Source organism: Hemitrygon akajei, chromosome 23, assembly GCF_048418815.1.
Source record: "Hemitrygon akajei chromosome 23, sHemAka1.3, whole genome shotgun sequence".
Lineage (NCBI taxonomy): Eukaryota > Metazoa > Chordata > Chondrichthyes > Myliobatiformes > Dasyatidae > Hemitrygon > Hemitrygon akajei.
This window is the reverse complement of record NC_133146.1, coordinates 38,395,068-38,407,510: the sequence shown is the minus strand read 5'-3', so window position 1 is coordinate 38,407,510 and position 12,443 is coordinate 38,395,068. Positions and strand designations below refer to the sequence as shown.

Here is a 12,443-nt window from a genome sequence, read left to right as displayed (position 1 = left end):
TTGGTGCTGGATGGGATGGTTTCAGTATCTCAGAAACTTCTGATCTCCTGGATTTTCACACACAACGGTCTCTGGAATCTACAGGGAATGGTGTGGGAAAAAAAACATTCAGTGAGTGGCAGTTCTGTGGGCAAAAATGCCTTGATAATGAAGGCATTCTGAGGTGAGATTGGTTCAAGCTGCCAGAAAGGCGAGAGTAACTGAAATAACCACACGTTCTGTAGCGGTGTGCAGAAGAGCAGCTCCGAAGGCACAATACATTGAACCTGGAAGTGGGTGGGCTACAGCAGCAGAAGACCATAAACATATATCCAGTAGTCACTTCATTAGGTAGAGGAGGTACTTAATAAAGTGGCCACTGAGTATATTTCCCCAGCTGGAACATGGGAGTAATATCAACATATTTTATAGTGCTTCACTTGAATTCTTCATTTAACCATGTTGTGCAGTTCAAATACACTTCGTTCCTCTGCTCCCTGCAGATTCCGGTCCATGGTTCTTCAGCTCTCATAGGGACATATGGTACAAAAGACCACCGTAACCATGCTGGCCAAAAAAAAAATTGGACTAAATCTGGTGCCTAGGCTTTGGCCTATAGTTCTGAATGCTATGAAGCTGATGTGCTCAACAGGGTTATGTTTTAAATATGATAGGAATCTCTACATCCACCAGAATCCCTCAAAGGACCTTTGGAAAGTGAATATTTTACTTTCAAAATGTATTAGTCAGTTTAATAAAAGAGAAGATTTCTACTATCATCTTAGTAAAGCAGTTTTCTAGAAGCGCCTATTTGACAAATATTACCTGGAATTTTTGCTAAGTTCTCCTGCAATAAAAATATGTAGCTAATTCTCAGGATTTAGGTAGCGTTATTAAGACCTCAAAGTAGAATTAAATATTTTAAGGTCTGATCATTATTCTCAAAGTGAATGCAGATGTTATCACATTCCATGCCCACAAACAATAAACATCAGTGACAAAGATTGCTAGTAAATTAATTTTTTTGAAATTTAGTATTCATTGGTTAGAGCACTAGGAAATATTCCTGCTTTACTTTGAGAAAAAATATTTTGGACCTTCAAATTCACCAGTTCACGACCTTTGTTTAACATCTCACCTGAAAGGCAGCATAGTAAATCACAAGGTGGTTTTCATTTGCACTTCAATCCATAGTGAGGAAAATAAATGAGTATTAATGTAAAGGATTTTCAGATACTGTCTACCATTTGTTTTGCCTGTCATAAATGAAGCTCTGGCACCATACATTTTAGTACACATTGAGAAGATACAAAAGGTATCAGTAGATGTTTACAAAGGAATGTAATTTTCTTTCATAATTCATCATGTGCAATTCTCATGCACCAGTATAGTAATTACCTACCTCAGTGCACATTTCTAAAGAACTTGTCATTCAAAGCAATCATAATTGTGAAAGTATTCTGTGGAAAGGTAATATGCACCTTGAACTTTTGGCTGATCTGAAAGCTCTGAATACCCTCCATCAGGCAAAATACTTTGAATATTGGACATCTGAAGTGAAAATGGAAAATCTGGGAAATACTCAATTGTTCATGGATCATCTGTGGTGAGAGAGAAAGCCAGACAGACAGTATTTATGCTTCCAATCAGTTTCACTGACCTGGATTAAAAATCAAAGAATAAGAGTTCAAGTACCAATTATAATGTGTAAATTTGAATACCTTTTATTGAAATAATCATGAAAGGAATAGTTCTTAGCAGAAACATAGCTATTGGACAATCTTAACAACTCAAATGGCATATTAGTTTCTAGTATAGAAGGAAATTTGATTGCCCCAATAATGGCAAGATATTAATGTTGTAGTACTTATAGTAATTCTATTTTTTATTTTTAGCACAGTAACATTTCCCAGTTAATGTTTGATTAATATTTTAAATGGGGGAAGTGGCAAGGGGCATGGGATCATCTGTGGTCTTGAAGAATGAATCTGTGAACTTGGATGATCTGTCCAGTCCCTTTCTCTAGACCAGGGGTTCCCAACCTTTTTTATGCCATGGACCCTACCATTAACCAAGAGGTCTGTGGACCCCAGGTTGGGAACTGTTGCTCTGGACAGTATTCACACAAAGCCTAGTCAACAGACTGCCATAGTAAGAAAGCTCTAAACCAGCAATGGCTCTGTGGAAATCCGCAATGGAAGAAAGTAAAAGTCGTAAATTATATCCATAGTTTTGCTAAGGAATGAGAATTGGCAAACCTATTTTTTGTTCTACCTTGTTGCACGTGGAAAGTTCTGCTCTGCTGCACTACCACCCCACAAGTTCCTGAAGTTTCAAAGTCCCTGTGCAGGTGAGTGGGAGGTGTTGTCATCTGAATTCTATACTTCCACCAGAATCCTCTCTGAATCACTTCTTCATGTTGTTAAAGCAACAAAGTATGCGATCAGTAGATTCGATAACGAATGGATCCAGTGCATTAACGGATGTAAACTCATCATATTTCAGGTGAGCTCCTGGGTGACGTGGCTGATCCTGACGGCCGGCTCCATGGAGGAGAAGAGAGAAGTGTTCTCTTACTTGGTCCATGTGGCTAAGTGTTGCTGGAACATGGGTAATTACAATGCTGTGATGGAATTCCTGGCAGGCCTCAGGTATCGTTGATTTATTGCTTTACTGGAAGAAGTTCAAAGTTAAGATTAGAGTGCATTTTTCCATGTTATGTATGAGCTACTTTGATCATAAATTGTTCTCCTGGCACTTAATCAAGAAATGCTTTAGATAAGTTAGGTCATAAAAGCCCTTAGTTCCACAGGATTTGAAAGAAAAATCTAGAGTTAAAAGTTTATGCAAGAATTTTATATTGAAATGAACTGTTTTGGGTGATAGTGGATCTCATAGTCTAATAATTTACTATTATTATCATCCATCTAATTGTTGTATATTTGCAAGGAAGAAACCCATGCTGCAGTTCGTATATTCCAAGTCCACTATTTTTTCCCTCACTGAAGAATTGTGTTATCAACTTAAAAGTTTTCCAGCAATGGTGAATGTATAAGAAATTATACTATAAAACATTGCATCAATTTTCAACATACCAAAAGCCATAAGACCATAAGATATAGGAGCAGAATTAGGCTATTTAGTCTATCAAGTCTGCTCACCATTTCATTATGGCTGATCCAGTTTTCCTTTCAGCCCCAATCTTCCCGTATTCCCTTATGTCCTGACCAATCAGGAATCTATCAACCTCTGCCTTAAATATTATAGAGACTTGGCCTCCACAGCTGCCTGTGGCAAAGAATTCCACAGATTCATCACTCTCTGGCTAAAGAAATTCCTCCGCATCTCCATTCTAAAAGGATTCCCCTCTATTCTGAGGCTGGGTCCTCTGGCTTTAGATTCTTCCATCATAGGAAATATCCTCTCCATATCTACTCTATCCAGATCTTTCACCATTTGATAGGTTTCAATGAGGTCTCATAGTGCCTCATTTAGATGAGCCCTAACGCCTGGCCTTGTCTAAAACTCAAGCTTCATGGTTCTGTTGTAACTCGGATATATTGGATGTGCAAATACAATTTTGAGCTACAAGTTAAGATGGGATGAAATAAATTCCAGTGGTGATTAACTTGACTGTGACAGTATAATCAAATAGACAAATAGGTCTGGTTATACTGTCACAGTCAAAGAAATGCAACTATGTGTGAAATGTACACTCAGTGACTATTTTATTAGGTACTATTCCTCCCTAACCTAATAAAGTGGTCACTGAGTGTATGTTCATGGTCTTCTGCTATTGTAGTCCATTCAGTTCAAGGTTTGACATATTGTGCATTTAGAGATGCTCTTCTGCTCACCACTGTTATAACACATGGTTACTTGATTTACTGTCGCCTTCCTGTTAGCTTGAACCAGTTGGGCCATTCTCCTCTGACCTCTCTCGTTAGTAAAGCATTTTTTCCTATAGAACTGCCACTCACTGGACTGGATGTTTTTTTATTCGTTTTTCACACCATTCTCTGTAAACTCTAGAGACTGTTGTGTGTGAAAATCCCAGGAGATCAGCAGCTTCTGAGATACTCAAACCACCCCATCTGGCACCAACAATCTTTCCACAGGCAAAGTGACTTAGGTCACATTCCTTTCTCATTCTGATGTTATGTCTGAACAACAACAGAACGTCTTAAGACCATGTCTGCATACTTTTATGTTGCTGCCACATGATTGGCTGATTAGATGTTTGCATAAACAAGCAGGTGCACAGGTGCACTTAAAAAAGTGGCCACTGAGTTTACATGTTGTTGCCAGTAATAAAATAAAAAGAAGTAACTGGATCCAGAATACACACACTCCTTTGACTCAACCACACTTTATTTTACTTGTGCACAAAGAGAACAGAATGATCCCTGTCACCACACAGTTCTGAATTCTGAGCAGAAAAATGCCAATTTTATGCAGAATTCACTTACAGTTATGGATATTGATCATTTAGCGAACTGTATATTTTTTGAATTCTTTACTTGCAAGATCAATCACCATTCACAATAGAAACTACAAGCTGACAGCTGGTAATATTTTGAAGTTAGTAAAACTACTGTCCCCTATTTGTTGGATCACTTATCTCATCTGCAGTGAGCAGGAGTGGCTCCAGCAGTCTCAACTTAAAGATCTCTTTTGTCTGGAGACTGCACTCATCCTCATCCTGTCTTTAACCCTTCCCACCTATGAGCAGCTGCCTGCAGCTGATTCTGCACTATTGACAATTTTTGTGACTGATGTCGCAAGCCATCGGGCCTGGGGGGTGGGGGGTGGGTTGCATAATCTGATATTTGGAGATTTTAATGATGAGGGATGTTGCTGATCTTGCACAAATATAAGCTTATCCAATTCAGTTTAAGGGTATATTCAGGTGCAGGTCCATCTGTATCCTAATCCATGTGCACTCCCATCACATCCATAGTTAAAGTAAACGTCGTCTTGTTAGGCAAATATTATTCTGTTTATCAGATTTCTCCTTTAGCTTTTTCACTTAAGTAGAAATAAAATATGCAGATCTGAATATTGATTATGTATTCCACCTCATCATTTGCCATGAATTATTGTTACAGCACAATACTTGTGGCAAAGTGTTTCCAAAGGAATAAATATTCTGTTTTTTATATTCACCAGCCCATTAGGGCCTGCTATTAGAGAAAAGTGTGTTAAACATCGCTTAAGAAGGTTTGGTTGTCGCTTACTGCAGGTCTAGGAAGGTTCTGAAGATGTGGCAATTTATGGACCAGTCAGACATTGAAACTATGAGAAGCCTGAAAGATGCGATGGCACAACATGAAACATCAGCTGAATACCGCAGAGTTGTGAGCCGTGCTCTCAATATCCCGGGGTGCAAAGTGGTTCCCTTCTGCGGAGTCTTTCTGAAGGAGTTATGTGATGTTCTAGATGGTGCAGCCACTTTGATGAAATTCCACTCACGCTGTGAATCTCAGGAGGACACCTTTGAGGTAAGAAGTCTCGGGACTTGTAATGAAAATTAATACTCATTAAGTTTATGCAACAGTAGTATTTTTCTTGGAGATTCTGGGAGCAAATTAACCATGTAGAGTTATGACTTCTGTTTTATGATGCTTACATTTTTTCACCCACAGCATAACTGACTATATTCAAATTGCAGTAATGGATTTCACAGTTCACAACGCATAAAGCGGAATATGTTTTTCTGCTTTTTTAAAAAACTTTTGCAAGTGCTACTAATAAAACTGTATTTCTCAATTAATTTATTTTAATTTAAACTAAGGTGGCACCAAGCTGCGGCCTCTGTCGAGATCATGGATGGGACCCAGTTGTTTTTTAGGCTTGTATGGATGGTTGTGCTAGTGTCAGGTTAGGGTTTAGGGACAGGGATGTAAGGAGTTGGAGGTCAGCTTAGGGTTTAGGGACAGGGATGTAAGGAGTTGGAGGTCAGCTTAGGGTTTAGGGACAGGGATGTAGGGAGTTGGAGGTCAGCTTAGGGTTTAGGGACAGGAATGTAGGGAGTTGGAGGTCAGCTTAGGGTTTAGGGACAGGGATGTAGGGAGGTAGAGGTCAGCTTAGGGTTTAGGGACAGGAATGTAGGGAGTTGGAGGTCAGCTTAGGGTTTAGGGACAGGGATGTAGGGAGGTAGAGGTCAGCTTAGGGTTTAGGGACAGGAATGTAGGGAGTTGGAGGTCAGCTTAGGGTTTAGGGACAGGGATGTAAGGAGTTGGAGGTCAGCTTAGGGTTTAGGGACAGGGATGTAAGGAGTTGGAGGTCAGCTTAGGGTTTAGGGACAGGGATGTAGGGAGTTGGAGGTCAGCTTAGGGTTTAGGGACAGGAATGTAGGGAGTTGGAGGTCAGCTTAGGGTTTAGGGACAGGGATGTAGGGAGTTGGAGGTCAGCTTAGGGTTTAGGGACAGGAATGTAGGGAGTTGGAGGTCAGCTTAGGATTTAGGGACAGGAATGTAGGGAGTTGGAGGTCAGCTTAGGGTTTAGGGACAGGGATGTAGGGAGGTAGAGGTCAGCTTAGGGTTTAGGGACAGGAATGTAGGGAGTTGGAGGTCAGCTTAGGGTTTAGGGACAGGAATGTAGGGAGTTGGAGGACAGCTTAGGATTTAGGGACAGGAATGTAGGGAGTTGGAGGTCAGCTTAGGGTTTAGGGACAGGGATGTAGGGAGGTAGAGGTCAGCTTAGGGTTTAGGGACAGGAATGTAGGGAGTTGGAGGTCAGCTTAGGGTTTAGGGACAGGAATGTAGGGAGTTGGAGGTCAGCTTAGGGTTTAGGGACAGGGATGTAGGGAGTTGGAGGTCAGCTTAGGGTTTAGGGACAAGGATGTAAGGAGTTGGAGGTCAGCTTAGGGTTTAGGGACAGGAATGTAGGGAGTTGGAGGTCAGCTTAGGGTTTAGGGACAGGGATGTAGGGAGGTAGAGGTCAGCTTAGGGTTTAGGGACAGGAATGTAGGGAGTTGGAGGTCAGCTTAGGGTTTAGGGACAGGGATGTAGGGAGTTGGAGGTCAGCTTAGGGTTTAGGGACAGGGATGTAAGGAGTTGGAGGTCAGCTTAGGGTTTAGGGACAGGAATGTAGGGAGTTGGAGGTCAGCTTAGGGACAGGAATGTAGGGAGTTGGAGGTCAGCTTAGGGACAGGGATGTAGGGAGTTGGAGGTCAGCTTAGGGTTTAGGGACAGGGATGTAGGGAGTTGGAGGTCAGCTTAGGGTTTAGGGACAGGGATGTAGGGAGTTGGAGGTCAGCTTAGGGTTTAGGGACAGGGATGTAGGGAGTTGGAGGTCAGCTTAGGGTTTAGGGACAGGGATGTAGGGAGTTGGAGGTCAGCTTAGGGTTTAGGGACAGGAATGTAGGGAGTTGGAGGTCAGCTTAGGGTTTAGGGACAGGAATGTAGGGAGTTGGAGGTCAGCTTAGGGACAGGGATGTAGGGAGTTAGAGATCAGCTTAGGGTTTAGGGACAGGAATGTAGGGAGTTGGAGGTCAGCTTAGGGACAGGGATGTAGGGAGTTGGAGGTCAGCTTAGGGTTTAGGGACAGGGATGTAGGGAGTTGGAGGTCAGCTTAGGGTTTAGGGACAGGGATGTAGGGAGTTGGAGGTCAGCTTAGGGTTTAGGGACAGGGATGTAGGGAGTTGGAGGTCAGCTTAGGGTTTAGGGACAGGGATGTAGGGAGTTGGAGGTCAGCTTAGGGTTTAGGGACAGGGATGTAGGGAGTTGGAGGTCAGCTTAGGGACAGGGATGTAGGGAGTTGGAGGTCAGCTTAGGGTTTAGGGACAGGGATGTAGGGAGTTAGAGGTCAGGTTAAGGCTCACGGACATGGAAGTGGAAGAGATAGAGGTTAGATCTCTGCTCTGCATTCAAAGGTGGACGTTGAAGGACATCCAGACATAAGATCTCAGCGCTTGAAAGGCCAGTAATGCGGACATGGGACAAAAGACATCCAGAGTCCAGACCTCCGCTCCACACTTGAAAGGCCAGCGATGTGCACATGGTTCAAAGGACATCCATATCCTGACTCAAAGCTCCAGTGATGTAGGCACAGGGACTATGGGTATCTGTGATTGCTGGGCTGTCTGTCCCAGGTCGGTACATTTATGTGTGAGCAGGAGCCATAAGGGCTGGTCGGTCACTGCTGGCTCGACTGGATTTCAGTACTGAAGATCGGAGTCTGAAGATAGATCAGAAGTCTCAAAGTCGTAGCCCAGTGGCTGAAGTCCGAAGAAAGGAAGGCTGAGAGAGGCTTGTCCTAGAGTTGGAGGACTGTCTGTGCGGGTGGGAGAGACTAAACAGGATTATTTTATTGCTTTTGTTCCATTTTGTTTGTTCTCTGTTGTTCTGCCAAGCTTTATAGGCGTGCTACACTGGTGCCGGAATATATGGCTCACTTACAGGTAGATCCCAGTATGTCCTTAGGTGTGTTGGCTGTTAGCACAAACGACACATTTCACTGTACGTTTTGATGTGTGTGTGACAAATAAATCTGACTCTGAATATGGAGGAATATATTCATTCATACTCACCTTCCTGCACCAATCACAGCTTCTTTGAAAACACAGGCATCCTATTACTTACCATGGACATTTGTGGTTTAGCAGATAAAATGTTTCTGGGAACAAGGAAAAGGAGCCATTATTGAGATAATAGATATAATTTTGGTCACTGTACCTTTTTGGCCCTTAAGTATGACAACGAATACTGAGACAGATCCATGTACTGGCTTCACATGCTTTATGTAGACAAGTGAAGTTCAATGGGGGCTGTTATGAAGCATAGAATATAAATTGTCTGTATTCAGGAAGATATGTAGTTTTCTCCAAATACATGGAGCTCTTCCAAAAAATTCAGACTTTACACTGTGCTGATGGGGAGGTTGCTAACTGAATTTGTTTTTCTGACATGTGTTTCTTCTAAAGTTTCCAGTTTTATGGTTTGTCTGGTGTTGGGGTTACCAGCAGTTGCTGACTTGGTTAAATGGATGTTCCTAGTTTATTGCAGACTACAATGGCCAGGAACATTTTCTGCAGCGAATTGGAAAAGATGGATTAAATAATACAGAGAAAGAGTCCACAGTGAATAACATTCTCCAGACCATTCGAAGCTGTAACAGAAGCCTGGAGTGTGAAGAAGGGGAAGAAAGTAGCGGTGATAGTGGCACTTCAAGGAAGAACTCATTCAAAGATAGAAGCAAATATCAGTAAGTGTTAGAACCATTTGCTAATGGTGTAAGTGATTTTTATCCGATGTATTGTATAAAATGCACAATGTGACTCACAGAGATGACTAAACCGAATAACAACTACACCCAAGAACAGAGTTTATTGTTAAACGTAGAATGTGATGTTCCTCATAGTACTTGTAACTCACTTAGAGATTTTCCATGGGTGTTGGACTTTATTATAAATTCCACAATTATAAAGATAAACTTGATAAAGATTAGATTTATTTGTCACTTGTACATTGAAACATATAGTGAATTGCATTATTTGCATCAAGTCAAATCAGCGATGACTGTGCTGGGCAGCCCCTAAGTGTTGCCATCAGTCTGGTGCCAACATGGTGTACCCACAGTGTGCTGACACTAACTGTTTGTATTTGGAATGTGAGAGGAAATGAAATCACCCAGAGGAAACCCACTCAGTCACGGAGAGAGCGTACAGACATCATCCTGGCAGACTGCAGTGGGAATTGAACCCTGACCTTACAACTGGCGCAGTAATGGTGTTATGCCAACTGCTACCATTCCTCCTCACATTGGCATCACTGGACCCTGTCTTTATGTCACTTCCTTGTTGTTTCTTATGTTAGAAATATATTATGCATCCTGGAATATGGTGAAGTAGCTTTGTGCTTAGATTTGGATTTATGCCATTGATTGGCACTAATGTTTGGTGTAGAATGATGACTTAATTTATGAGTGAAGCTTGATTTTGTTACAGTGAGCTGAAAGTGTTGTCCCTACCTTTCGAACATAGAACAGTACAGCACGTGGACAGATTCTTTAGCCCATGATATCTGTGCTAAATATGATGCAAAATTAAAGTACCACCTTCTGCCTGCTCGTAACCTTCCAGTCCCTGCATTTTCAAATGCCAATCTAAAAACTGCTTAAGTGCCATTATCATATCTGGTTCGACCAACACTCCTGGCAGCACATTATGGCCATCACTCTCTGTGTTCTTTTAAAAATCTCAAAACTTGGCTTACATATCTCCATTCAATTTCCTTCCCTCTTGCATTTGACATTTCTACCCTGGGAGAGAGATTCTCTTGGTCTACCCTGTCTATTGCTTCTCATTATTTGATGAAGTTCTATCAGGTTGTCCACAAGACAAAGGAGCAGATTTGGGCCATTCGACCCATTGAGACTGCTGCACCATTCCATCATGGCTGATTTATTATCCCTCGCAACCCAGTTCTCCTGCCTTCTACCCTAACCTTTGTTGCCCTGACTAATCAAGAGCCTCCACTTTAAATAAACTCCTGCTGTGAGTACAGGTCCTGAGCCATCAAGCACTCTTCATACATTAATTCTTTCATTCCTTCTAGTCCTCTCAAAATGAATGCTAACCTTGCACGTGCCTTGCTGGACCTTTCACCTCTGACGTTCAAGAGGAAACAATCCAAGTTTGCCCAAACTTTCCTCATAAATACTAGACTCTAATCCAGACAGAACTCTGACAGATGTCTTCTACATACTTTCAAAAGCCGTCCATCCAATTCAGTCTTTGACACCAAATTCACTCTAAAATGCCATACAAATTTAGTCTTTGTTTAATTACCGTAGAAGGGGCCAGATAAATTAGCATTGGATCTTTTCTCCAAACTCTTACATCAGAAATGCAGGTAACAAAGCAAAAATTAGCTAGGTGCAACAACATGGTCACAAATAAATTCTTTGAAAATGATGCAGGCACTTTACCAAACTGTTAGCATTCAACTTTTCTAAACAAGCATCACCCCACATTTCACAATACCTTTGGGCCAAATGTGGAACTGAGCACAAATTGGATTCAGGCGTTAAACAATGAAGCTAATGTATAATATACTTATCCAAATGTTTGAGAGGTTTTCTATTATATTAGCTCAGAAGTATTTTGTTACATATTATTTTGTATGCAGCAACCCATCAGCTAACCATTTGGTTCCTTCACTGGCTAATTAACTTCTGTTTCATTGTGGTCCAAGTGGTTTTCTGTTTCTGTATCTTATTTCCTCTATTCTTTTATTTCTGAAGCACATCCAGGGCAAAGGCATCTTCAGAGTCCAATCAAATATTGTAAGTTGAATGTCAGCCATGTTGCATCATCGTCAAAGAAAAAAAACACACAAGTTTGCATGAATTATGTTTTCATATGTGTTCATGCAGCTTCTTGGAATGCGTGCTGTTTCCAAAACTGATAACCCACTGTGATCAAACATATCCATTTTTAATCCCATAAGACTGATCGACTAAAATTCCCATTTATTTTGCATTCTTGCCCACCACCTTTTTAATACTGGGGTTGCAGGTGGCAGGAAGCTGTTACTTTGATGGGTGTGGTGAGGGGTTTGCTGTTTGAGGTATACATTTGGGGTAGCCAAGAAGGCCAAGCACTTAATATTATCAGCAAATTACCAATAGCAACCCTCACTCCAAAGTGATTTACTTACATCACAATAGACCAAAGGCAAAGAGTCCACTGGATTGAAGCAGTTTGCTTTCTAACCTGTCCATTGTCATCTGTCAGGCTATTAATTCTTTCTAGGTCAGATGCAAGCCTTGGTTCCAAAACTGCAATGACACCTGGGAGATTTAAACAGTTTCAGCCCTAATACCAAGCAGGAATTTTGCTTGCCCACACCCTACCCATTGTACCTATTCACTCCTAATTGGTACAACTGAATATATGCACATGGGATTCAAACTATGTTTATCTTTGGAGCCTTTTTCTGTTTTGACTGTGGGAGATATTTGCTTGGATTGAGAATTATTAGAACTGGTTTCTAGGCGTTGGGTTTCTTTTCGTACAATGGATTGCAGGGACTGATGAGCCAAATGACCCTAGTGCTCAGGAATGAAATTGGGAGTTCTTCTTGTGAATGATAAACAACCAATACTGATAGATATTTCCATAATAGCTTTAATTGATTTGGACTTAAAGAACAGAAATGTAGTTCAATTACAGTATAGCCGTTTTGATCCGCTGAAGCAGTAGGCACACTGCACAGGCTGAATGGCTTCTGTTTCATGACAAATTTCACAGCACATGCTGGTGATAATAACCCTGATTCTGATTCTGTTTCTGATTCTCATGATGCCATGTTCCTGCTGTCTGATTTAACCTTTGGTCCAGACACAGGTATCAAATCCTGGACCTCAGGTTAAAAGTCTACATGACGGAGTTACACAGAATATCTGATATGTATTTTAGAGATAGATTCATGCTATATCCTTGTGCATCTTATGGGGAA

At 41.4% G+C, this 12,443-nt stretch overlaps 1 protein-coding gene across 5 annotated transcripts in view; it reads left to right on the top strand.

The window, feature by feature from the left end:
• The window catches only part of plce1 (phospholipase C, epsilon 1), a 477,143-nt gene that overhangs the window by 379,091 nt on the left and 85,609 nt on the right, over positions 1 to 12,443 (top strand). For all 5 annotated transcript variants that reach the window (XM_073027453.1, XM_073027451.1, XM_073027452.1 and 2 more), the window contains exons 5-7: positions 2,485 to 2,630; positions 5,222 to 5,480; positions 8,978 to 9,186. In XM_073027453.1, coding sequence (XP_072883554.1) covers positions 2,485 to 2,630; positions 5,222 to 5,480; positions 8,978 to 9,186 — 614 coding nt within the window. The remainder of the gene's footprint in view (positions 1 to 2,484; positions 2,631 to 5,221; positions 5,481 to 8,977; positions 9,187 to 12,443) is intronic.